This window comes from Larimichthys crocea, chromosome VIII (assembly GCF_000972845.2).
Source record: "Larimichthys crocea isolate SSNF chromosome VIII, L_crocea_2.0, whole genome shotgun sequence".
Classification (NCBI taxonomy): domain Eukaryota; kingdom Metazoa; phylum Chordata; class Actinopteri; family Sciaenidae; genus Larimichthys; species Larimichthys crocea.
Genome location: NC_040018.1, coordinates 18,112,375 through 18,138,210, shown reverse-complemented (window position 1 = coordinate 18,138,210; position 25,836 = coordinate 18,112,375). Strand labels below are relative to the sequence as shown.

The following is a 25,836-nucleotide window of genomic DNA, read 5'->3' as shown; positions in this document are numbered from 1 at the left end:
CTGTTTCACACCAATTTTGTAACACTCTTTTAAAACCAACAGTTTTCTAAAACCATTACCGCAGTGAATTATGATACAGATTATTTCAACTCCCCTTTGATTTAGTTTTTCAAAAGTGGACATACATCACACTGCCAATCGACAGCATATAAATCTTATAATAAATGTGATAGATTAGCCACAGTGGCTAATTGTGTGCTAACACACACTCATCAGTCATTCAAAAAATGGCTTTTAATGGGAGGAACCAGGAAAGGAATCCATCACTTTTTAAAATGGCCTCCCTCTGCTACCATGCCAGGAGGGTTGGGTTACTCTCAGGGATTTGTACGAATTGCAAAACTATTCATAAAACATGTTTTTGTGCTCCTTTATTTATAAATGTACTTGCTGTGTTGTTATCAAAATTGCATCAGGTACTTTGGATTCTGGATGAAGGGAACGTGTACCGAAGTCCATTGACAAGCTTGCAAAACAAACATCTCATAACTGCACAACTTTCTACATTGAATTATTTTAGCATAGCTTGAAATCCTCTCCAACAGCGTCAACAGGCACAGCTCCTACAATCCCTCATTAGCATACATAAAATACTATAGTACAATAGTGTAGCATTAATGAGGCAGAAACAAATGGTCTTCAGTTTAGTATGTATAGCTAACATTAGGTTCATATTTCCATCTCTTTAACATTTTTTAATAGATAATCGACATGTTTCTATTTCTAAACTCTGTCTCTTATCCTCTCCCTCTCTCTCTCTGTTGGGGATGACCTTCCTGTTCTAAATATAGAAAAGGAGACACCTCTGTCTGACAAAGGAAACTGTGTCCTGAATATGTGTGTGTGTTGTGTGCAAGAGACCTCAGCTCTCTGCATTATGTTTCCGTCTACTTGCAGAAAAACAATCACACATACTGCCACAAAGCCCACAGATGCTCACAGTCTTAGTTTAATCTTTCAGTCTTAATGACACAGTTGTAAAATAAATACCCGTGCACTGTGTTGTCACTATATATACACCCGATTTTAGAGATTTTAGAGAATTTGTACCAAAGTTCCACTTAACAAGCAGTCAATTGATTTGTGCAGCAATTAAATTCAAGCAGTCCTCATACAGAATATTTAGTAGTACTAGTATTTAGTTTAGTCTGTGTTCAAAAAGGATGACGGGAAGGCTGTTGCTTAAAGATGAAATAACACCTGACTTTTTTAAAATCTGTAAATTATCTTAATAATCTATGATGAATACAGTGGAATAAAAAGTAAAAAAGTAAAACTCTAAAATCCAGTAAAGGTGTCTCCATAAAGGAAGGTTCTGGTCCATGAAATATGAACTTAGGTACAGTGCTATATTAAATGTATTGTTATTCATCTCTCCCTCTCCAGGTGGTCACGTCCCTCTCAGGTTAATGGCGCTTTGGAGTTCTATTCCATCTTCCTGTCACATGATGGTGCAGAGCCTGTGTTGGCCTATAACAGCTCAGAACTTTTTGAAGACCACACACTCCGCAACCTCACTCCTGGAACAGCTTACACCATCACATTCGCTGTGAGTCCCTTACTTTTTCCTCTTTTTTGCATCATCAGATTCATCCACACATTAATGTGTTGGTTTGTGTTTTGTCAGGCCTGCACAGGAGGTGGGTGTACCTTAAGTCCTCCCAGCCACGTTCAGACTGAGGAGAGCACCCCAGAGAGTGTTCCTGCTCCGCTGGTCACCCCTTTGTCCCCACATGCACTCAACGTCAGCTGGACACCTCCTGACACTCCGAATGGTGAGAGGACACAAACTTAATCTGGCATATACAGACAGATCAGCCAAAAACATTCAAATATACATTAACATTAATCAACAGTGGCATTTAGAATAATGTCAGAGTCAAGTTAGACACACACAAGCTTTCAATCATTCATGACAGTCTTTTTTAAACAGTTGTTTCTTACTGGAAACTAGTGAGAGATAAAACATTTAACAACAAACAACAATCATGATGATATTGGCATATGACATCAGTTGAACTGTGGAAATGAATAGAAAGTATCAGTGTTTACAGTACCATAATCCAGTCTATCACAGAATTGGGGACCCTGTACCATTGCTCAGGTATCCCGTACATGCGAGTATGAAACAGGAGAATAGTTTGCTTTGTGTGAAGGGAATCAGATAAGGTGCAAGAGATAAACAGAGATGGAACAGCTGGAGAAAAGAAAAATAAGAAGAGAAACCAAAAGGAGAGGGCATGAAGGACTCGGAGAGAAAGAGGAGAACGCCAAAGATGGGGGAGAGAATGTACAATTTAAGGCAGAGAACGGAGACCGGGAGTGAAAGGGCAGTGCTTCACCAAGCTCCTTTAAGTGGATGAAAAGTGCTCCCTTTTGACGGAATAGAGAACTGCAGGCTCGAAGCACATAGACTCACAGTGACTGCCTTTCTCTCTCACTTCTTTTCTATTCTTCTTACCTTCAACTAATTTACTTGCAGCCAATTAAAGTCCATTGCACAGAGCTGGACCAAGATGTATTTCATGTATATTGGATGTGAAGTTGAAATCCACTGTTCGCTTGGAATAGTCTAGATTAATAACAAAAATTTATTTAAGCAGAACTAGTTTCTGTGGGCAAATTGAAAGTTGTCTACAGAGGACTTTCCTGCACATTACAGTTTTAGATTTGGAACGCATGAATTAGCATTTTCTTCAGTTCAACTGCACGATATAACATGTGCATTAGTGAGAAAGAGCAAGATGCATCATCAGTTAGTATACTGTTATCTATAATACCGCTATTACATGAAAATATTGCAAATAATCTAAAAGAGGACATGTCTTGCTCTCACATCACATCATCTTTTTTTTACCTATAGTTGAATATATATCATTAACCCATTTAGTATTCAAGAATCTACTGTATGCAATTGTTTATCTTCACTTTAAAGATGGACCAGAGAGCAGAAGAAAATGTACATTCATTCTATTTTTTTTTTTTTTAAACACAGGGCACCCCCATATCTTACTTATCTTCCTGTTCAAGTTCTGCTGGAAACCACTGTTGCATCTCTCTCCCTCATATCCCATCATAAGCACAAAAAATCTCCCAAGATGCTTACAATATACAAAGAAGTCAATGAAACACATTATTATTACTTATTTATTAATTAATACTTACTGTATAATTAGTATAACATATCCATCAAGCAAGTACATGTCCTTGTGCAGGTACTTAGAGTAGTTTCAAGTAACATTATCTGCCACATGGTATACTGAATTATTTTTTTTTACAACAACATGAATTATCAAGAACTATATTAACAAATGCACAGCTTACGAAACCAAATGAATTGAGTGATGAAAACCATCCGAGGATTTCCCACCCCATTTCACAGTCTCTAACATACAACGCACTGCCACATATTATCAAATGTTACTGCCATGCTCGTTAAAGTATGTGTAATTCCATAATGCGCGTGTGTGTGTAATGTGAATCGTGTGTGTTTTACGCTTAATGCCACATGAGTGCATTTCGCACCATAAACCCTGTGATGTGTGTGCATATTAGCCCGGATAAATTACTTAAAGCTTTTCTCATCTGATGACAGAAATTTATAACAAGGAGACACTTAATCATGATTACCCGATTATCTCATGCTTAAAAAGCTTTAATTTTTGCTTAAAAAGGGAGAAGAGCTCAATGCCTTTTTTTCCCATTTACTCTTTTTTTTTCATTAAATGGACGGCAACAATGACGATGATGATGGTGATGGGTTCCAGAGGAGTGAGATTCTGTGTCTCTCTCTCCTCCCCTTCTTCCCAATTCCGCAGGGATTTGTGGGGGATAATCCTCTCGGGGATTAGGTCGGGGCAACACGCAGACAAAGAGGGGAAATAAGCCTGTTATGCATTCGCTGCTTCATTTCCCAACCTGTCTTTATTACAACCTATACTGATATGGGCTTATTCACACACACAAGCACACAGAGACGTCCACACTCATGTACACACACACACACACTCACATGCATGTGATTGGTCACATTAAGAGCTTCCCAGATGTAGTTGGCGTCCGTGAGGTTTTTGTGTCTTCATTTCCCTGATAGGTGTGTATATCTGTATTGAGCAATAATAAAACCCACACATGATTAAAGCAGAATAGACTCTTACTTCTTAGCACTGATCTTTTGAGCCCCCTGTATGCATTTTTATTAAGGAAAAGCACATTTGGCACCGTACTGTTTCATTTTTTTATTAGGTGGATGTAATGTAATGTAATTATTGTGCCTGTGTATGTGCATGTGTACGGACATGTGTGAATTCCCATCTTTGTGTGTGTGTGTGTGTGTGTGTGTGTGTGTGTGTGTGTGTTCATGTGGATGCATTTTTGAGTGCACACATATTTGCACCCACATTTGTGTGTGTGTGTGTGTGTGCGTGTTCGCTCTAGTACTACTGTCCTTCTGAGGGTCTTTATCCTCGCAACGCCTATGGTTACATTTGTCGTTTCAGTGCTGTTTTTATCATTGGATCACACTAGGACATATTGACTGGCAGGTCTGGAGCCCCTAAGTCAGTTTTCATTTACATTGTAATCCAATGACCCAGACTGCATTCCAACATAGCAAAGCTCACATTGTGATTGGAATTCCTCATAGTCTGGACACAGTCCTACAATGTATGATTGACCAATGCCTGCAGGGTGTAAATAGCATGAGAGAAAATATGCAAACATCTTAGAAAACAAATCATCCCAATTAAGACCAAGAAAGAACATTTCTATTTAGAATATATTTTAAATTTAATGGTGTAGTAGTGCTGGAGGTGGATCAGGTCAGAGAATGAATACAGCACATTGTTTAAGTTGTTTGTACAAGGTGAATTATGTTCTTTACAGAGATGCTCATGCACAATAAACACAATACAAACAGTAAAATCTTTTAACAGTGCCTCAAGAAAGCTCGAGTTATTAGTGGCTTGGCTAAGATGTCAGGCTTACTGTGGCAGGTTTGCTTATGTAAATTTGACTTTTCTTCTGTATCTCTTACATGCCATAATCAAATGTGTTCTTTTGACAGGCATAATAACCAGCTATGGTCTCTGGCTGGATGGAGTTCTCATTTTAAACTCTAGTTCTTCCCAGAGGGTCTCTGTGGTGGAGGGACTCTCTCCATGGAGCCGACACATACTCAGGCTGCAAGCCTGCACAGCACGGGGCTGTGGCAAAGGTCCAATGGTCAGTAAATTTCTTACTAGTAAACTCACTATTTAATTTTTTTTAAGTGGACTTATTGTGTTTATGTTCAGCTCTATATTGTTGGTGTCAGACTCCACTAGAGTAGCAACTCTGCATGATTCACTCTTCAAAAACATTTTACGCTGGCCCTTCATGCAGCACTCCTGAGTTCATCCTACATCTGAAACAACCTGTCTCCTTAAACCTGTCCCTTAGTGTACACAAGCACACAACTTTTATAACTTTATCTGCTGAATCACATTTTATGGGCAACACATTTCCTGGTCTTTCTTTTGATGTCCTCTACCTGCTCTATGCAATCTGGATCCTCTGAAATTACATCCACAGATCCACTTGATGGGGCAGGTGACTACCTGCGATAAAATATTGGTAGCCTATTGACATTTTGGGACCATGTAACCTCCAATCAGATGGGCAATTCCAACAGGTGGTCAGCCATTTTTTTGTTTTTACTACATTTTTTCTCACACAGCTGGTGGTGACCTGATTGGCATTTGCCAGATTGCCAGTCTGTGCATGTGTACAGCTAACTTAGCCATCCCGTTAGCTGACTACACAGACTTGGAGCTCAGAGCAGGGAAGTGTCTGTGTTACAGCTTTACTACAGAAGCTCTGACCGCCTTTAGCAGTTAGCTACTTAGCAGCAAGCAAAAGTAAACCTGTACATCAGTAAACTCTGGAAATCAGAGAATCCGGAGGACATCAGAGGGAAAACCAGAAAATATGTAATTAAGCACTTCTTGTGAGACAATCACAAACTTGAGTGAAGAGTGAAGAGAGGTTTGAGCAAAGCGGTTGAATAATTTAGACAAAAAGGTGGATGGACGAGTCAGGTTTGCTGTGCCTTGAGCAGATATCCAATCAAAGAGCACAGTGACGATTTTAAGTCAGCTTGTCGCATTAAGTAGAAAACATTGCATTCAGTGCGATCTGAACCCTGAGCATTTGCTCGCAGTGATTATTTGTACATACTTTTACCTAATTTTGGTAACATTTTGGCCTTGTTTAATATCAACTTCCAACTTTGTAACATTATATATACAACAAAAAACAAGGAGTAGGTTCCCTTTTATTAATACAATAAACTTTCACCTTTTGTGAGATCTTCAAAGATAGGCATGCAACATATTGCTGAGGTGAAGTGTTGGTAATTCTTGCACATCTTTGTCCTTGAAATTTCAGTAGACAGTGTTTTTTTTTCTTTTTACCTCTAAGCTTACTTTTTTTAAAGTGTTTTTACACATAACTGTTGTTGTTACTACTAAAACACATTTAAAAAATGTGGAAAACATTGTTCCCTAGCTCTATCTGATACTCAGTATCAAGAGCAGCAAAAATAAAAGCTTAATAAAATTCTAATGGATGAATCATAATGCATCAGTTGGCCAAACAAAACAGCTAATACAGCAAAACTGATTGAATTTGTGTGTGTGTGTGTGTGTGTGTGTGTGTGTGTGTGTGTGTGTGTGTGTGTGTCAGTGTCACAGGGTGTCATAAAGGTGATCGATTCTCTCGGCTCAATAACGAGGGTTGGTGTGGCGACAGTGACATTTGGTAGGAAATGCCACTCCATGCTCAACGATGTCTCAGACGACAGGCCATATTTTGGGGCATTTTTCCAATACGTACGCCATGTTTAGTCAAACACCAGGAGAACCGCTGACACAGCAGGAACAGGAGGAGAGGATGGGGGAGTGGGGAGGGGGGTAAGAACAGGATGAACAGCAGAACAGGAGAAGATGACAGGATGGACGGGAAAAGGTGAAAAAAGAAGTTGGGGAAGGAGGGAGTTTAGGGATGAAAGAATGAAATAATGAGGAGTAAATGGTCAGAGTGAGAGATGAGGTGGAAAGTGAGGATGTGAAGGGCAGCAGAGGGGAGGGTAACAGGAGAGTGAGACAGAAGGAAATGAGACAGAAGAACTGAGTGGGTGATGGTGGAAAGAGAGAAGGAGACGAGTGAGTGGATTGAGAGACAAGATAAGAGGAATGTAGCAGGAGAGAGAGAAAGGAGATAAAAGAAAGAGAAGAGAATACTAGAGGCAGATAATGCTGGCCAGATGTGTAGAGTGGTTTCATTTCAACTCAAACTGGTGCAAGTATTATATTTTAACACCGTAATTAACCCACTCCATGAAATAAATCACCATAATTATAAGCCTTATATGTATGTGGACCTCCTACAGCGCCTCTGTGACTGTCCGTGTATATCTGTGCATTTGAACATGTGTTCTTGTGTTTTGTTTTGTTTTTTTCAGGTTGAGGTGCATACATTAGAGATGGCTCCAGAAGGCCCTATACTGCTGGAACTGGCCAATCAGAGCTCTCGATCAGTCCGAGTGCGCTGGACAGCCCCGCCTAGACCGAATGGGAACCTCAGCTATACACTGTACTACAAAAGCAAAGGTAACACATACAACCATGCTCTCTCTCTCTCTCTCTCTCTCTCTCTCTCTCTCTCTCTCTGTCTCTCTTTCTCCTATTTTTCATAATGAGATGATGGCTTAAAGACAGGCTCGGTTGCTCACTAAACCTTTGCTGCACTGTAAGACTTCATTAAATTTGAGCTATGCATTATATTGTTGTAAGAACTATACCATTTGAATACTTAACCCCCCCCAAAAAGGTGTGTCTTGACATTTTGGTTGTTGTCAGCTGTCCTGGAGGCAAAGTGGCCACAAAAACTAGAGACATCAGACATCAACAAAGTTATCTTTAAAGCATGTCACTACGGTAGTCTATAAAAAAGTAGCAGAACCTGTAAGGTTTTTTTTAAACTCAGCAGGCAGCAATTGAGGGGATGTATATAATAATAGTAACAATATCTAAGGGCTTTGACATTTGTTGTTCTTGTCCAAGTACAGAGCTTCTCACCTTCACTCCAGTAATTACTTCATTTATATGATTTCCAAGCAATTGTGACATTCACTACTCACTGTGATTAATAGACTGAAACAGGTCATCAGTAGGGACATAGCCACATACCAATACCAACATTCTGAGCATAGACAGTATAAAGAATGGATGTTGTATCCGTAACTTCAGCCATGGGTTTCTGAAGAGCCATAGTGTAGCTGAGAATGTGATGGCTCGGGCCATCGCAATCTTGGCAGTCCCACCTCCCCGCTAATCTAAAAATGGGCAAAGACATGGATCATTGGTGGAGCTGAGGCAGGCTGAATGATGCCTGGGTGCTCAAACAAGCCATCTGTAACAGTACCTACCTATCAATCAAAGCAAAAAATGCTGTTAATTATGCATAACTTTAAGTCTTAATGCAATGTGAACGGGTGAGTTAAATAGAAAATCGTCCTCAGTACAGTTGTCATGAACAGGGAAATTAGCTATAGAGACAAAAAAATAAATAAATGTTGTACCAGACTTATGGCTCGTTCTGTAGCCAGCCTCAAGTGGGCGTTCAAGGAACTTCATTTTTTTGCACTTAGGCATTGGCTTCACTTCACAGCCGCGCTTAGCAGAGGCTGTGTGCCAGACATGGGTACCACGGGTAAACAAATTAGTTTTCTGCCAGTATTCAGGTGTATGCTCATTATGCAATAAAGGCAAACCCCAATTAAGTCCCGCCCACACCGGAGGGGAAAGGAAACAATTCATTGCTCTCAGTTGATTTCGTACTGCACGAAGACGCCTCCTTGTCACTTCTGTCTCCCAGCAAACAGAATAACACCTAAAAGCTGCTGTGTGGTGGGTTGCACTACCAACAGAGTAAAGAACTAAGTTTTATAAGCTGCCAAACTGAAAAACTGAGCCTTTAGGATGACAAAAGTGGATGCAAGTACAAATGCTTTGTGATTTGATCAAATCAAACATACAGACACACCCACACTCGCACACACACTTACTGACACACCAACAACTCGAACTTAGACTGAAAGTTATGTGTGCAATGGAAAAATGAAAAAAGAAGTAATCAAACCAGAGTTGTGTAGAAAATACAAAACAATTTTGTGACTTGATAGAGGAGACGAGTCCAGAGCAAAGCTGTAGAAGATGGAAGGAAGAACAAAGACAAGTACAATAGTATACAAAGAAAGGAGAGATGACAAGCTCATATTTCCATACATGTATTAGAAAAGACTGCAGGTAAACAAAAAAGTAAGATACAAGGAACAACAAAACAACGAAAGGGACTAACAAAATAGGAGAAGAGAACTGGACCTGGAAAGTAAAGGGCAAAGAAGAAAATTGAACAAGATGAGAGCAGGAGCATGGGGAAACCACACACACTCATCTTTTAACTTACACATATTCACCAAGTGCTCTCTCCCTCTCCCTCTCTCTCTCTCTCTCTCTCTCTCTCTCTCTCTCTCCCTCCCTCTCCCTCTCTCTTTCTCTCTCTCTCTCTCTGCCACACACACACATACACACAGCGCACAGAGTCAGGGACTTTGATCTGCGCCTCACAGAGGAACAGACAGATTAAAATGAGTGGAGAGAAGGATAGAAGAGGTGTGGAAGAAAGAGAGATGGTGTTTCGCTCTAGTTACCCACAACCGCTTGTTTCTTTGATAGACACTGCCTTCATCAGTTCACACAGAACTGATATATGTTTGTGTGTGCGCGTGTGTGTGTCCATCTAAATATATTGGATAGGCTTACGTGGCGTTATTTTCTGATCCTTTTTCTTTGACTATCCTTGCATAACCTCAATATGGAGACCTCTCTTTTTTGATCAGTCTCAGTCAGTGTTGCCTTCTCTTGAACCCACACTCATTCTCCTCCTTTTCCTCTGTTGTTGTATGTATCTTTTATGAATCAATTTTTGCCATCACCATGCTTGGCCCAAGACCTGACATGTCTCTCTTTGTGTGACCCCCTCTCTCTCTTAGATGGTGATGCTGTGTTGGACGGAAGTACAGCAACAGGAAGTTGGTTTTCTGTGACTGATCTGCGGCCTTACACTAACTACAGCTTCTGGATCAGAGGCTGTAACACACAGGGTTGTGTTGAGAGCCTGCCAATGAATGTCACTACACCCCCAGCAGGTACAAACACCAGCAGAACAAAAAAACTAATACATGAATTATTCTCAATTACGGCAGAATTATATTTGTTGATATGTACAACTGATAAGTTGCATTATTGTTATGCCTTCATGGCATAATTCTCATTTCACAACTGGTAAAATAACTTGGAGAAATGTAATGTTCATCTACACAGCCAACGTGACTTGACATCTTTGTCAAGCTGATTGATCAAAGACCACAAGGAACCAAGGATACACACGTGGAATGTGCTTTATCGTGCTAGATAAGACTAATGAATTACTAAAACTGTACCTTGTGTACTTTTAGCTTATATGCTATTAAACTATAAAATGGATGTAAAAATCACAGCTAATATTTTTTATCTGGTTTCAATGAGACATATAGTGTGGAAACGATCAGAATTATACACCCCTCTGTGATAAATGTTTACAAAGAAAGCTCACTGTCGTAGTGATACTGAATGGCTATAGCATGACAAACACATCACCAGGGATGGGAGTTTATTTCGTTATAGAAAAACTGTGTGTTGTGTGGTTGTGGACTCTAATTGACTATAATTGTAGCTTTGTTTCTAACTTTACAGACACAGCTAAGAGCTATTTTAACATTTGTATCATTGACTACTAAAAGGTCTGAACACATATTTGTGATTTCCAGAGTATTATGTGTGTGTGTTGTTTGTAATTGTGTAGAATAGAGGCTCGTGGTAAATGCTCATAAATGTCAAAGCTGATCAGAGCAGTCTGGAAATAAAGACACACATCTTATCGCTTTAGCTAATGTTAACAAAAATGTTAAATACATATGCATGCACACACACTACACCCATGTCTCAGTTAGAGAACAACAAAAGACAGACTTCGGAAAGTTCTACTGTTCAAGTTCAAAACAAAGGCATAAGAAAGTATAAATTTTAAATACCAGACGTTTCCTCTTTCTATCTATCTTTCTACCTCTGTGCCTCTGGCATCTCTTTAGACTTCTTTCAGGCAAACTGTCTTGATGCGTCCTTGTTCTATGAAAGAACAGAGAGGAGATAGTGGAGCAAGAGACAGAAGAGCAGAGGAGGAGGAGAGTAGAGAAAGAGAAGTGAACATAAAAGTGCATAGTTTAAAACGATTAGTGACACCTCTGATATTGTACCTGCTAACACACCATGAAAGAGACACAGGCTCACCAACAGTGTGTGTCTCTGTGATGTGTGTGTGTGTGTGTGTGTGTGTGTGTGTGTGTGTGTGTGTGTGTGTGTGTGTGTCTGTGTGTCTGTGTGTGCATGTGTGTGTGTGTGTGTGTGTGTGCATGTTTTAAGGATTACACACACACAGAAACGCACACACACACACACACACACACTCAGACTCAGGGAATTACCATTTTTCGCCACAATCAGGTCTTTTTTATTGACAGATAGAGACTCTGCAAAATAGCTGACATATGTGTATACATATATATTAAAATAGAACACCGTAAACTAAAAAAAAAAAAGATCAATTAAAGACCAGTGTGTGGAAATTGAAGGCCATGTAGTTGCTGATTGCAACCGCCTTGTCACACTCTCTCCTTCCTAGTGTGAAAAGAAAGTACAGTGGCCGCTAAATGCATGAAATACGTGAAAGTTCCTGTCTAGTGCTATTGTTGTACATTCTATAGTAGCATACTACGGTAGACACATGGTGATTCAATTTTAGGCGGAGTCTGTCGAAGATGACCTGTTCTTTCTGTAGATATGTAAGACGATTCATATTTCGAGGTGATTGTGTACTACTGAAAACATAGTTATACATATTATATTCCATTTCATTCATCATAGTGACATTGACTGATTTGACCTTTTCTTTAAAAACAAAAATCCAACAAAGCAGACAAACATGTTTTGACGTGCCTTTGGTGGAAAATCAAGTGCACGTCTTTTAAAAATATGTCTGTTTCTGTGTATGTATTAAGATAACAAATGCATATTAGTGTGATGATTTGTGCTCCTGAACCAGCCCTTATATTATTCTGAACCAGTGGTCAAAGTGCATTTTGAGGGTTTTTTTTAAACTAACTTGTGTGTGTGTATGTTTGCAGCAGCTGTCTTTAAGATAAGATGTCTTCAGCAATCAGTCTTGTTGTAGTGGAAAGAGAGCGAGTGTGTTTGATTGAAGGGTCACTTTATACATCGGAGGGCCTACTCTTATTTCTCATAGTAAACACTACAGTTACTCTCATTTTATCCTTCTATTTGTTGTCCTTATCTCTCTCTTACTCCATCTTTCCTCACATATTCTCTGTTGCTGTTAAGAGCATGGCTATCATATTGAATCAAGATGTTTTTACTGATTTTCCCAACGTTAACACTATGCTAAAAAGAGGGGCACTATTAAATGAGTAGGGTCATAATGGGGTGTGTGTGTGTGTGTGTGTGTGTGTCTGCGGGAATGAAAGACGGACAGATGTAGTGGCTGTATATCATTAATTCTGGCGGTTCATTGTGGCACTCTTGCCTTCCTTTACAAGGATTTTTTTTTTCTTTTGCTGTTATGTTTTTCCCTCTTTTGTTATCCCCTTCTGTCTCCTCACTCCTGTCTATTCTTTCCTCAATCATCTTTTCTTTTTATACTCTACTCAAGTCGAGTCCAAGATTGGAGGACAGGTGTCATTCTTTTAGGAAGCAGCTGATCAATGAGATTAATAATGTCAATACAAAATTGACACCTTTTTTTCTGTTGTTTTATTTGTTTGACTTCTTGGCTGTCCTTGTTCCATCCCAACACTGCTTTTTCACCACCTCCATCCTTCCTTCATCACCTACTCACACATCTTCAACCTCTCTTTACAGCCCCAGATGGGTTGTCACCTCTGAGGTTGGGTCATGCAACTAGTGCCAGCCTGAATGTATCCTGGTCCGCCCCTGCCCACTCCAATGCACCAGGCCCAGTTCGTTACAGCCTGCAAATGAGGACATCCCCACAGAGGCCTGTGATAAGGTGAGAAATAGCATGAAATGTACAGACCCTGTAGATAAACTAGTGGACAAGTTTTCACGCACTCGTCCACAGCAAACGCAAGTGGTCTGAGTCCAAGATGTGATGATAAACAGCAAAAAGAGAATGACAGAAACACCCAGCACTCTCAGATCCATATCACATATACAGTATGTGCACCTTGAAAATGTGTACACACACACATATGCATACACCTGGATATATAAAGAGGTACATTATACAGCATAGCTGAATATGTCACATCAATATGACAGACCATCAGAAAAACAGAGCGGAAATGAGCTAGAGAGACGGGGGGTAGAGTCAAAAAGACCAAAAAAAAAAAAAAAATCAAAGCGCAGGGCAGAGGGAGAGAGAGAGAGGGGTAGAGAAAATGTGATAGAATAAAAAGAGAGAGAGGGTGTGCATCTGATATGTATTCATTACATGCTTCCTGACAACAAATTGCAATTTAATCCAAGAAGAGGAGGCTCTCATTCTGTGGTAATAAATAAATGACTAGCTACATGTATTATATATCAGACAGCTATGCCCTCCTCCTCCTCTGCTATGGAAATCTCATTGTTCCCTGATTTATTCATTCATTCATCCCTTCTATCCATCTGATGCTAAATGGTCAACGGTCCCTCATTTATGACAGTATTCTTTTACTTTGTCCTAGATTCCTTTGTATGATTATATGATATGGGATCAGGTATGACATGGGACTATGATGAAAAGCTACGGAAATATTGTACATATTGGCAGGATAGTCACTATTTAGTAACAATATGAAACTTGTCTCTTGACATTTTTACAAGATTACACTTAAAATAAAATTGATTTAGAAAAAAAGAACACATAATACATAAAACCAATACAACTCATTGTTTTCTTGAAATAAGATAAACACCTTATGTCTGACACACATTCAACTTTTCCATTTCCAAAAAATAAATAAAAATATACACTAACCACGTTTCAGGTAACCTTTTCCTACTGAACACTAAATTACTGTTCAGATTTCAGTCATTGTCGTTTCCTCCTCTTTCACCTCTGCCCAAGATTCCTACATAATTTAACATGGAACGGTCACTGCATTTACGGAAAAATGGTCAATCTCTGTTAGTGGTCTGTTCTCTATTTAAAATTTGTGTAACAAGAACATGCAGTTACAATGGCTGGCGAGGAACTGCCATTATGACTGTGGTAATCACTATGTACCATGCAGACGTTACATCAGCTGACCACAGGACCACACTCTGGGGAGCTGTCCAGTGCTGAATCTCTGTACTCAGGCATTAAAGACCAAAACAGGATATGGTGAGAAGAGTTGAAAGAGAAAACATTTGGGCTAAAGTAGAAATTAAGGTGTTGTTAAATGTTGAATTATATAAAAATACAGCATAACACAAGTCATGATGGCTAGAACTAATGGCATGAAGAGCAACGGTAAATGTAGGTTTTGCTAACTAGTGGTGACAAATGAGTTTGTTTTTATAATAAAATAACAAGGACATGCACGTTTTGTTTCTACAAAAACGCATGGATTCACATTTGGAAGCAAAGCACTGTGTTTATAGTAAAAAAACAAACGCATATAAATAGTTAGATAGATAGTAAATTTTGACCAGATCCAAATGTGACTCCATAAATGTTTTTCTGTTTGTGTCCATCAACTTCTAGGCTTTTGGAAAACGCAACAGACACCTTTTCCTATAACCTAGAGGGCCTGATGCCGTACACACTGTACGCTTTTCGAGTGGTGGTTTCACACACACATGGGCAGACAGTCGGCCCCTGGGCAACCCTGCTCACCGCCGAGGACAGTAAGTACACATACTCATACACACAAGTGCACACATAAAATTTAACATACTTGTTAGTGATAGATGTATGCGTTTACACACATGCGCGCACGCACACACGCACACACGCACACACACACACACAAGCTATGCAAAAACAGCAACAGAGAAAAGCCACTGATAAATGGTCATGAAAAGAGACATAAATGATTCAGTTGGTGGTGGAGAAATGTGTTGTTGCGTCAGATAAACACTCTGTACTGCTGTTCTATAGGCTACTTGTTGGCAGTGCTTGTTGGCATCGTTTTTTCATAGTGAATTGTGATGCCTGGATGCTTGTGTCAGCAGTCCAGCCGAGTTTTGCAAGTGACTGGCTGGCAGGTGGCTGGCAGCAGCTGGTTGTTAGTGGGCCTCTGCCGTCAGTTGGCCGTCAGTGCTGCTGAGTCAAAGTTAAACTCAAGGAGTCTGACAGATCTCCTGATTTTAGGTGATGATCTGAACAATGGCCTCACACATTAAACATATGGCATGTGGAGTGAAAAACAAAGCCTGTGCCCAGTTTTTTTTTATTCTCTGAAAGTCTCCAAGGTTTTATTTTTTTGAAAGTGCATTAATTTCTTGCTGTTAGTGGACGGGATCAGTGGGATCAAAACAATAACGAAGAGAGACCGAGACGGGACATATTAAAAGAAGGTGGCAGCAACATGGGTACAAGATAGAACGAAGCACACTGACAGAGTGAGATTTGCATACTGTAAGGTGTGTATCTGTGTGTGAGTGACCTAGCCAGTGTCATTGTGGGCTAATTGCTGTAATAGAATCATATTAGCCACTGGAACAGCCTCCTCAGTGCAAAGTTATAAATTAATTAGTACCACGCTATTATCACATACATTATCATTAAGCAGCTTGCATTTGCATACATTGATACATGCACATGTACACACACAGAGATGTGCATGTACACATGTAAGTGTGATGTACATATACACAACCACAAGAACATAGTAGCAGTTGCACATACTCACACACACACACACACACATACAGACACACAATTGCAGACATTTAGGATGCATTCAATTATGGCCGTATGCTTTCCTCATTGCTATTCAGATTTTAATTCTGCCCAGCAGTCACACACACACACTCTTTCTCAAACATGCAAGTTTTTTTCCAAGTACTCAACAATTTTTGAAAAGCTGGACAATATTTCTGTTTTTGTATGTCTATACATGTGTGTGAATCTACCTCTGTGTGTGCGGACTGTAATAGATGTGTCCATTCGGTCACACTGTGCCCCATCATTCAAACCTCTCCATCCCTCTCTTTCCCTCTCTCCGCCTCTCTCAGGCCCCCTCATACACGCACACGCACACACTGAGAACATGTGTCATACACACACACCTGCTTGTCCTCCTTATCAATCACACACCTCCTCGGGTTCGCAAGCAATAACACACAGTCACGAAGTTTCATGCAGACAAACTCATCCTTGTAATCACACACACACACACACACACAGGCTGACACTGTGACAGTTTGGATACAGGTTTATCCAACCCACTTCTTTCTTTCTTTTTACTACCAACTTCAATCTCTGTTTAACTTGAAAAGGAGAGAAAGTCTACAAAACAAGACACACATAAATCAGCATAAATCAACAATTCAATAAAAGCACACGACTATGTTTTGTTCTTTAACAATTAAACACCAAAATATGAGCCCATATAAGAAATAATTACACAATATATTGTGTTTTTGTCTTTTTGTGTGTGTGTTTCATCCATTTTTTAATTTTTTTTAAATGATGATCTCTGTTATATTCTGTGAATAAGGCCCTCTAAATCTTACACTCTTGCAGTTGAATCTTACATCTATGCATGGACATACATTACATGTTATTGTTCATTTTTAAGCATGCATAAAAAATCTTTTAACATAATAATAGAATACATGATAGGGATAGAAGCTTTTAATAAGAAGGGATTTAAACTGATGGGAGAAAGCCAAGTGCAACCAGATTGGATTTTTCTAACACTGATGTGGAATTTGTCATCATAAACCCATCCTCTCGTCATCTTGGCTGTGGCAGGGAAGGCCGTATTCCCCTCCTATAATCTCCTCTCCCACACACTTCATAAAATGACAACCTTAGCAAGCACGTTTACATTTCATTCGGAATCATGTATTGTAAGACCAATAGTTGTGATTTCATTTTTGTAGTTCAGCATTTACCTTCATTAACATAGGAATGTAAAATAATAACCTAAATATACATGCACACATACTTATACAAGCAATAGAATTGAATATACATGTGCAGATCCTCCTAACCTGATCTGTAGGCATGACCTTCTAAGGATTACACTTTATGCTACAGTATACTGCATGTTGACATAGCCCTTCATTAACTATAGAGATTTGAGTATGTATTCTCTTGATTACTTTGATCTCTTTCTTCTCAATGTATCTCTTTCTCTCTTTCCTTGAACTTCTACATGTATTTTTCCTCTGTCTTTCTCCTTTTGTCATACCTCTTCCTTTCTCACTCTTTCTCCAACTCTATCTTTATTTCCATCTTTTTCAAATTTTAGCACAGAGTGGGTTTCACCTCTTCTATTTGACAGACTAGCTCTTAAGTATTTACGAGATAGAGAGATGGGGGGGGATAAGAAATAGAGAGGAAAAAAATGCAGAAAAAAAGGTAAAATGAGGAATTGAGAGAAAAAAGAGGAAGAGAAGAAAAGAGAGGGCTAATGACAGAACAGAGAAAGCGAGAGACCCACGCTTCTTCCTTTCCTTTTTATCATTCCATTAAAGTTTTATATCCATCTTTTTAATGTAATTTGGTCCCTATGAATTCCTGCCGCTGCAGAACAGACAGACGGCTCCTGTGAACATAAACTCTAGCCGTGTTGGACAGCTCCCTTTCCTCTGTCTACTCCCATGTTCACACTAGCTAAGTGATCTAAGAGAGTATGTGTGTCTGTGTGTGCGTGTGTGTGTGTGTGATGTATGTGTGTTATGGAGTGTTATAGAGAGTATGAATAAAGCACTGTTTCGACAAAATGATCTTAGCCAAGCAGTCCTAGAAAGTAAGTGTGTATATGTGTGTGTGTATGAGAGAGAGAGAGCATTAAAGAAGCACCTTTTTAAATTAAACTTAAAGCATACAGTGAGAGAAAGAAGTGTGAAGGAGAAAAAAAATGACAGAAATGAGGTTAGAGATAATGACAGAACACAAAGAATTCATGTTATTTAATGAATGAGTGACTGCATTAATAAAATTATACCGTATTTCCTAGTATTCTGTTCAGTTAGCTGCCCCAAGCAAATGTTGAAATAATACAAGCATAATCCCGTCGTTATTTTGTATATCAAGAGAGAACAAGAATATTTTATGTCCACTACTATATACCCGTTACCTGAACATGTATTTATTGCTTTTTGTTTTGTTTTATTTTAAATATGCTGTCAGAATTAATGGGACATTATAAAGCTCTTTGAATAAAAACGGAAATATAGATTTTGTAATATTTTTAGAATTTCTTTAGTAATTAGTTCCCACTGATTCGGATACCTTGACACACTAACATATTTCCCCTTTATTATCATTTTAAAAGCCATATATTACCATATAGCATTTTTGTTCTCTTGCTGTCGTACACGGATACATCGGAAGGTTACCAGGAATTAGGTTAGTCACTCCAAATAGTCAGTGTCTGAATGATTGACATTTCAGGTAGCCTGATGGTCGTAGTTACTTAAAGGCTAATGTACATCTCATATACTTATGATGTTATGGATACAAATCAAGCTCATGACCTTGCTCATGCATCATCCTCTTGCTTGCTGCCTCTCCAGCGTCTCTTAAAGCAGCAATGACATTAAATAATCTGTAGAAAAAGTAAAGATATGAAACGCAATGTAAATTCTCACCGTATTGCTTGTCACGTTTTGACACCATGTCGTAAGCATCTTGATTACAGTAAAGCTCAGCGTTTGTCCTCATTATGACTCCTAGGAGCCTCAACTCACCTTCAAAAGCCCAGTCACCCACATACACACATCCCCACAAACACACACGTGCACACACAGGGCCCTGTGCGAGGCTAAAAATAATACCCTTCCTCTTCTCTTCACATGGATACACACAGATGTACACACTTAAAACTACACGGGACCTTACACACACGCGCGCACACACACACACACGAATATACACAAGAAGCTACATACAACATGTATACACCCGCCACTACACATGCATACACATATATATGTACGTATGTGCGCGCGCACACACACACACACACACACACACACACACACACACACCTTCCTCCTTCCCCCTCTCACAGCCCTTGTCAGTTGATTGTGTTATTACTATGCTAACCAAATCCTTATAAATGTGATTTAAGGCTTGGCGGCCCTGCACTCCTGTTTTAGCCTTCTGCTACTATGTTTTACTGGAGAGAGGAGGAGTAAGGGTGGGAGTTGTGGAAAGAGGGATGAAGCGAGTGGGGAAAGAATGAGGGAAAGGCATTGGGAATGAAGAGGTCGAAGAGGTAGGGAGGAGATAAAAGTTAGTGGTGAGTCGGAGACAAGGGAAAAGAAGAGCAGTTCGTAAAGGGAGGATGAGCTATGGAGAAACGGAAGAGTTGAGCAGAAAGGAGAGGTAGAAAGAAAGGGAGATAAGGAGTCAGGAAACCAGAGAGAGAGGGGTTGCCACGCATTCCCTCAACACTCGTTCCCTCCTATCCAGAGAGCAGTAAAGCGTCAGTAAAATAAAAAAAAGGGAAAAAGCATCACCTGCATCTTAAATGAAAATTTCAATTGAAAAACTTAACAGCCCTTCAAATTGCAGAATTTTACACGCGCCACTAAAGCCTAAATAACACTCAACACTTAGAGGGAGAGGGGGATGGGGGGAGAGTGGGGAGCAGAGGGAATGAGGGAGGAATGGGGGGTGACAAAGGGGGTTATTTTGGGGTGGTTGATGGAGGATGGATCAAGGTGACTGGATTGTGTTTTGTAATAAAATTATTTGGAATTGAGGACTTTCTATCTGCAATCTGTCCGCCTTCCTCTCTGTGCATCTCTCACATGTTTGTTGTTGGAATAGAAAAAAAACATTTTCAGACAGATCAGACAGACCGAAGAAAAAAATACAATAAGGCAGACATGAATCTAGTCAAATCGATAAAAAGATGCAGAATGTCTAATATCGACAAACAGATATGGAAACACCTCAACTCTTTGCAAAGACAAACGAGAGAGGCATGCTGACAGGCCAGCAGATATGCACATAGTCAGACAGGGAGACGGGCTTCTTGGTTATTCGTGGGGTTCAGTGGACCTTTGGTGGTAATTGAATCAGTGTGAGTGCTGAGTAGAGCTAGCATAAAAACCTGTTAACCCAAAAGGTCAACTCTCTGCATTGTTTATTTAGCAGGGAGACCAGAGAGAGAGAGAGGGGGGCGGTGGGCGAAAGAGGGAGAGAGTAACGGAGAGAGACAGAGGAAATGAGAGAGAGGTGATGGGAGAGGGAAGGAAGGGGTCAGAGAGAGGGAAAAAAGAAGGAAGAAGAGACAGACGGACAGAAAGAGGATATGTAGATAGAAGGAAAGCTGGGTTGTTTTTTTGGGGGGGGGGCATTTGGGATCTGTAAAATCATCCAAGCTTTGAATCACCATTTTTATACTGTTGTTTATTTGTGCGTGTGTGTGTGTGTGTGTGTGTGTGTGTGTGTGTGTGGGTGTGACTCGCTGGCTGCCATCTTAATGTATCTTTGTGACTTTACCTGTGATGTGTCTGACTGTACATTATATTGTGTGTCCTATTTTTTTTTTATATATTGCTCAATACCTCGGAAAACAATATATAATTTCCCTTTAGAAAACACCAAGACTTTCCTAAAAAATATCAACTTTTTAAAATGGTTTGTCTGCCTTTGTTTTCTTGTACCTAATTACAATATGGATTAGCTCAGCAGAAATCAGTGCAGATTTGTTTCAGATGATTAGGATTTATTGATTTAAAAAATGTTTGGTTTATGCCAAGCAAACAAGGGATATTTGAAACATGGGGGGATATTGAAAAGCATAATATCCAATTAAGTATGAGGCAACACATTTGAACTCTGATGAGCATTATGCAAAGAGACATTTTAAACTTTTAGGAGACCGGAGCATCCTGAGTACACACTTTATCCCTCATACAGTCATGCAGGCATACTCTGAACTGCTCATCTTCTTTCACTTCACCCTGTCTCTCACTCTCTGTCTCTCTCTTACACACACACACATACACACACACACACACACACACACACCGCCATCTGGGAAAGCCGTTAGCGGTTAGCGGTAGCACTTAGCGACGCAGCACGCTCCCTCAGTCCGCTCAGTCACCTTGATCTGCTTGCCCTTCACACAGCACCATTACTGCTATACTGCATCACTGTGGGTGTGGGCTTCTGAGTGTGTGTGGGTGTGTGTGTCTGTGTTAGGAAGAGTGTGTGTCTATGTATATGGACATGCGTCTGTGTGTGTCCATTATAGAGCAGTACAGTGGGATGTAAATGCCGGGGGAGGAGGGGGGAGGGGGCATTACCTTCAAATGAGCTACCGTGGAGTGAAATATCCCTCTGACTAGTCCTGTGCAGGTTAGGTTCCTATCCCTGCATGGACATGTGCAAATCATGTGACCATGTATGAGTGTGCCTGTGGCCTTCTGATGTGAATCTCTGTCTGTCCGCTTACTTCTTATACATGTGTGGATCATTTTGCCTTCTGGCACTCCTAGGCATTGAGAATGGCAGTGAACATGAATACACAGTAGACCCAAATGAGAAATCTACCACATTTGTGATTCTGCAAAACAATATGTTGTTATGCATTTGCAATCAATTTCTCCTAAACTGAAGTTAAATAATAATAAATAAAGTTTGCAGCAGTCCAGTCAGGCCTCCACATCACCTCCTGAACTACCTGCTGAAAAATGAACAGACTCACATTCAGTCAGAAGTTCTGCACAAATCCATAAATACAATCTTGTTCGCTGTAAGGGAGAAATTGAGAGAGAAAGAGTTTCCATGTTAATCCCTCAAATAGGGATGAAAAAATCACTCTGTCCTTCTGATGTCATTCTTGAAGTTACTTGCCAAATAATTATTTAAAACAAATCCCCCTTCTCTCTTTTCTCTCCATCTTTTCTAAACACACACACAATATATTTATTTCTTGCTTTTTTAAAAATTTCCTGTTTTTTTTATTTATTAATTTATTTCTCTACCCGCAGGCCCAGGACCAGTGGACACTCCAGCTGTATCAGGGCTCCATCCTCGAAGTGCAACAGTTTCCTGGGTTCCTCCCGCCCAACCAAATGGCATTATCACTAATTATACCCTCTATCTTCGCCCCAGCTCAGTCTCCAGCACCAGCACAGCACTTAACTCCAGTTTAGGTCCTAACCCAAGCCGACTGCACAGCACTGAGGGTGCATATCTTAACTCAAGTCATAACCAAAAACCCAGTCATACCACCCCAGGCACAAGCTTGTCTTCTGCCAACACACACAGTAATGACAGCTCAGTAACTTTCCATGCCACAAGACCCAACCTTCACCCTGTCACAGAAGACAACCGGATCAAATCTACTCATGTAAGCAATACAAGCCAAGGCCCCAGTTCCATCTCATTCCATACCACTACCGCCAACGTAAACTCAAGTCCCAGTCTTTTACTGTCAAGCCCGTACAGTGCAGCCAGCTCGAATACGGGGCTCATTCTACAACAAGACCCATTCTTCAGTGCAGCTTCAGCTTCAAGTTCATCCCCTTTATTAGTCACTGTTCCAGGGAACACCACAACCTTCACATTCCTCGACCTACTGCCATACCAGACCTACAGCCTCCAGGTACAATATTTTAGCATGATACCATGTTTGAATACAATACTGTATAGTGCAATATATTAAACTTTGTTTATGCAATTTAAAAAATTGTTGTAGTCATATTAAATAAATGTTAGTCTCTCTTTCTTGTTCCATTGAATCAATGATAAATATAAATACAATAACTAGATTTATTTTTAGTAATTAATCGTATGTTTTTTGTCACAGAGCTCACTAAATTTCAAAAATGTTACTGTATTTTTTATTTTTCTTGCGGTTGAAGTGGCCAGAAATAGAGATAACTGACTGAGAACTAACAAGAGAATGAATAATGTTATTTATGACTAAAAAAAACATCTTGAAACACAGAAAATTGTTATTGTCTCTAAAAATTTAGGTGGAGGCATGCACCATTGTGGGTTGTTCAGTGTCTGGGATGTCTCAGAGCTTTCGTACCCTCCCAGCTCCACCTGAAGGGGTTCCTGCACCTCACCTTTACTCTGACACCCCCACCTCTGTTCTCCTATCCTGGGGTGCACCGGAGAGGAACAATGGGCCACTTGAGCGGTGAGATCTGATCACATACATACATCTAATCCCTTTGGGACGCTGCTATTTGTAGATGAATTTCATTGTATTTTGTGTTGGATGTAGATGGCTGATTGAGCGCAGAGTTGCTGGGACCGAACAAGTCTCCACAGTGGGCCAACTGCCACCAGACCCTCCCCCTCTTTCCTTCCTGGACTCTTCATCAGCTCTCAGTCCCTGGACTAACTACCAGTATCGACTTGTGCTCCATAATCAGGCTGGCAACACCACGGGTAAGGCCAAACAAAATGTTTTTAACTGAAATTAAATCCAGTATGACCAAGATGTGTTTCTGGTGCTTTTTAATAACTCTACTGTCGGCTTTATGGAATTTAAGCGACAAAGGTTTCCTCTCCTTGTCGTTTCACAGTAGGATCTTTAACCGTATATTGTTACCTACTTACAGGACCCTGGGTCAGTATCACCACCAGGCCTTCGCGGCCAGCTGGTCTCAGTCCACCGAGGGTGAAGGTCTTGGGGCCAGAGTCAATCCAGGTACGGACACCTTGAATCTGGCATGAGAGTACAAGAACTCTGATATTAGACTGAAACAGGCAAATGTTATCAAAGTTTCTGCAAATGTAAAATACACAAAAACCACAATGCAACTTTATTGGAAATCTCTTAAGTCACTCAGAGTAGAAAAGACAAAGCAATGTCACACTGTTTCTTCTGTCTTTGCGTCTCGGGATTTAATGAGAAAATAAAACATTCAGCTCAAGGTCCCCTTCAGAAAATGGGAGGGGCTGTGACCCTGTCTGAGGGAGCTTCCTTCCTGTCGGCCATTTTGAAGGAGGGGCCAGAGTTAAGTTGCGTTACTGGCTAATCCCACATCAAGGCCTATCAATGAAAGCCACTGAAATAATATTGTATGCATGCGCGCACACAGAAATGCACACACATGCACTCACAGCCCTGCACTAATGCTAACTGCTGAAAAATGCTAATGCCTGTCATCATTTCAGAACCGCCCCTGTCATCTCTGCCGCAGCACAGCTTTAGGGGTCACAGGTCCGAGAAGGAAAGTGTTCCTTCCTGGTTGTTGCTAATTGGACAGACAGGCAGGCCGCTTCCTGGTTACCAATTGACCTTGACAATACACAGAGAGGATTTTGAGTATCTCCCTTCATTCTCTAAATGATTTTTTTTTTATTATTATTATTATCACTTCTTGCTCATTGGGGTATTCATTCTCACATTATCCATCGTCCTTTCAGTTTGCTCTTGTTTTGCCTATGTTTTTTTTATTTTTTTTATTTTTATGAAGTGACATTCTTGCTCTGGATATTCACAGACAAGAACCTTTTTACCGTGAGTCAAATAGTTTATGATTTGAGTGCGATGCATTGAGAGATGACGATCAACACTCACATTCATTGTTGGAATGCATATTCTGGATTAAACTAGAGATCACAACAATGAAGCAAAATGAGATCACAGGTACAAAATATTTAATGACTGAGAATGTAACCACTCTTAAGTGTATGTTTCTCATTATCATGATAGTCAACGTTTACTAATAGTTGATCTTAAGGCACATTGATAAACTTTAGTGAATAAAACCCACTAATTAACAAAACATTAGTCTGTGACCCACTGTTTCACTTGATTACCTCAGGATGATGATTTCATCATCCTGCAAAGGAATTTATATTTTATGATCTGAAATCTGAAATAAATCTACCTAAATATGTAATTTAAATATGGCAGCATTGATGAATGTACAAGTAAATTGTAGAATTGTATTGTCAGCTGCAGAGGTCGGCATTCTTTAATTACCTTTGAGTTTTTTATATTAATATAATAGCATAGATGCACAAAGACAGACACACACACATACACAATGTCCTTAAACACACACACACCTATACCTATTCTGTTGCACTACCAACTTTATCATCTGTCTCTCTCTCTTATTCATATACACATAAACACATATACGAACATGCACACACACGTACTGTACTGGCCTTAGCCCCAGTGCTCTGTGTCAGCCCAGGGTCTCCGCTGTCTTCACCATCTCCAGATTACATCAGGCTATTCAATCTGTAAATGACTTCCACCACAAAGCACACCCAACACGCACTTTGGGAAATGAGCTACCTAACTCAACATGACCCTGCCCATATGTGGTTGTGTGTGTGTGTGTGTGTGTGTATGTGTGTGTGTGTCCTGTATCACCTCACAGTGTCACTTGTTAAATGAATATCAAGGTTGCATGAGGAATAATTATTCTTGACGTTCATTCATAATACTCTCATCAACACTGACCACTTAATCACCTCAACTCATAAGTCTCAACAAGCTGTGAACTGATCAGTTATTGT

General features: G+C 40.0%; 1 protein-coding gene across 1 annotated transcript in view; it reads left to right on the top strand.

Annotated features, from left to right (window-relative positions):
* Positions 1 to 25,836, top strand: part of ush2a (Usher syndrome 2A (autosomal recessive, mild)) — a 195,514-nt gene that overhangs the window by 92,864 nt on the left and 76,814 nt on the right. The window contains exons 45-55 of the mRNA XM_027281636.1: positions 1,387 to 1,549; positions 1,628 to 1,775; positions 5,066 to 5,223; positions 7,502 to 7,649; positions 10,094 to 10,249; positions 13,074 to 13,221; positions 14,905 to 15,047; positions 22,329 to 22,945; positions 23,319 to 23,488; positions 23,576 to 23,742; positions 23,916 to 24,004. Of these exons, the coding sequence (XP_027137437.1) occupies positions 1,387 to 1,549; positions 1,628 to 1,775; positions 5,066 to 5,223; positions 7,502 to 7,649; positions 10,094 to 10,249; positions 13,074 to 13,221; positions 14,905 to 15,047; positions 22,329 to 22,945; positions 23,319 to 23,488; positions 23,576 to 23,742; positions 23,916 to 24,004 (2,107 nt within the window). The remainder of the gene's footprint in view (positions 1 to 1,386; positions 1,550 to 1,627; positions 1,776 to 5,065; positions 5,224 to 7,501; positions 7,650 to 10,093; positions 10,250 to 13,073; positions 13,222 to 14,904; positions 15,048 to 22,328; positions 22,946 to 23,318; positions 23,489 to 23,575; positions 23,743 to 23,915; positions 24,005 to 25,836) is intronic.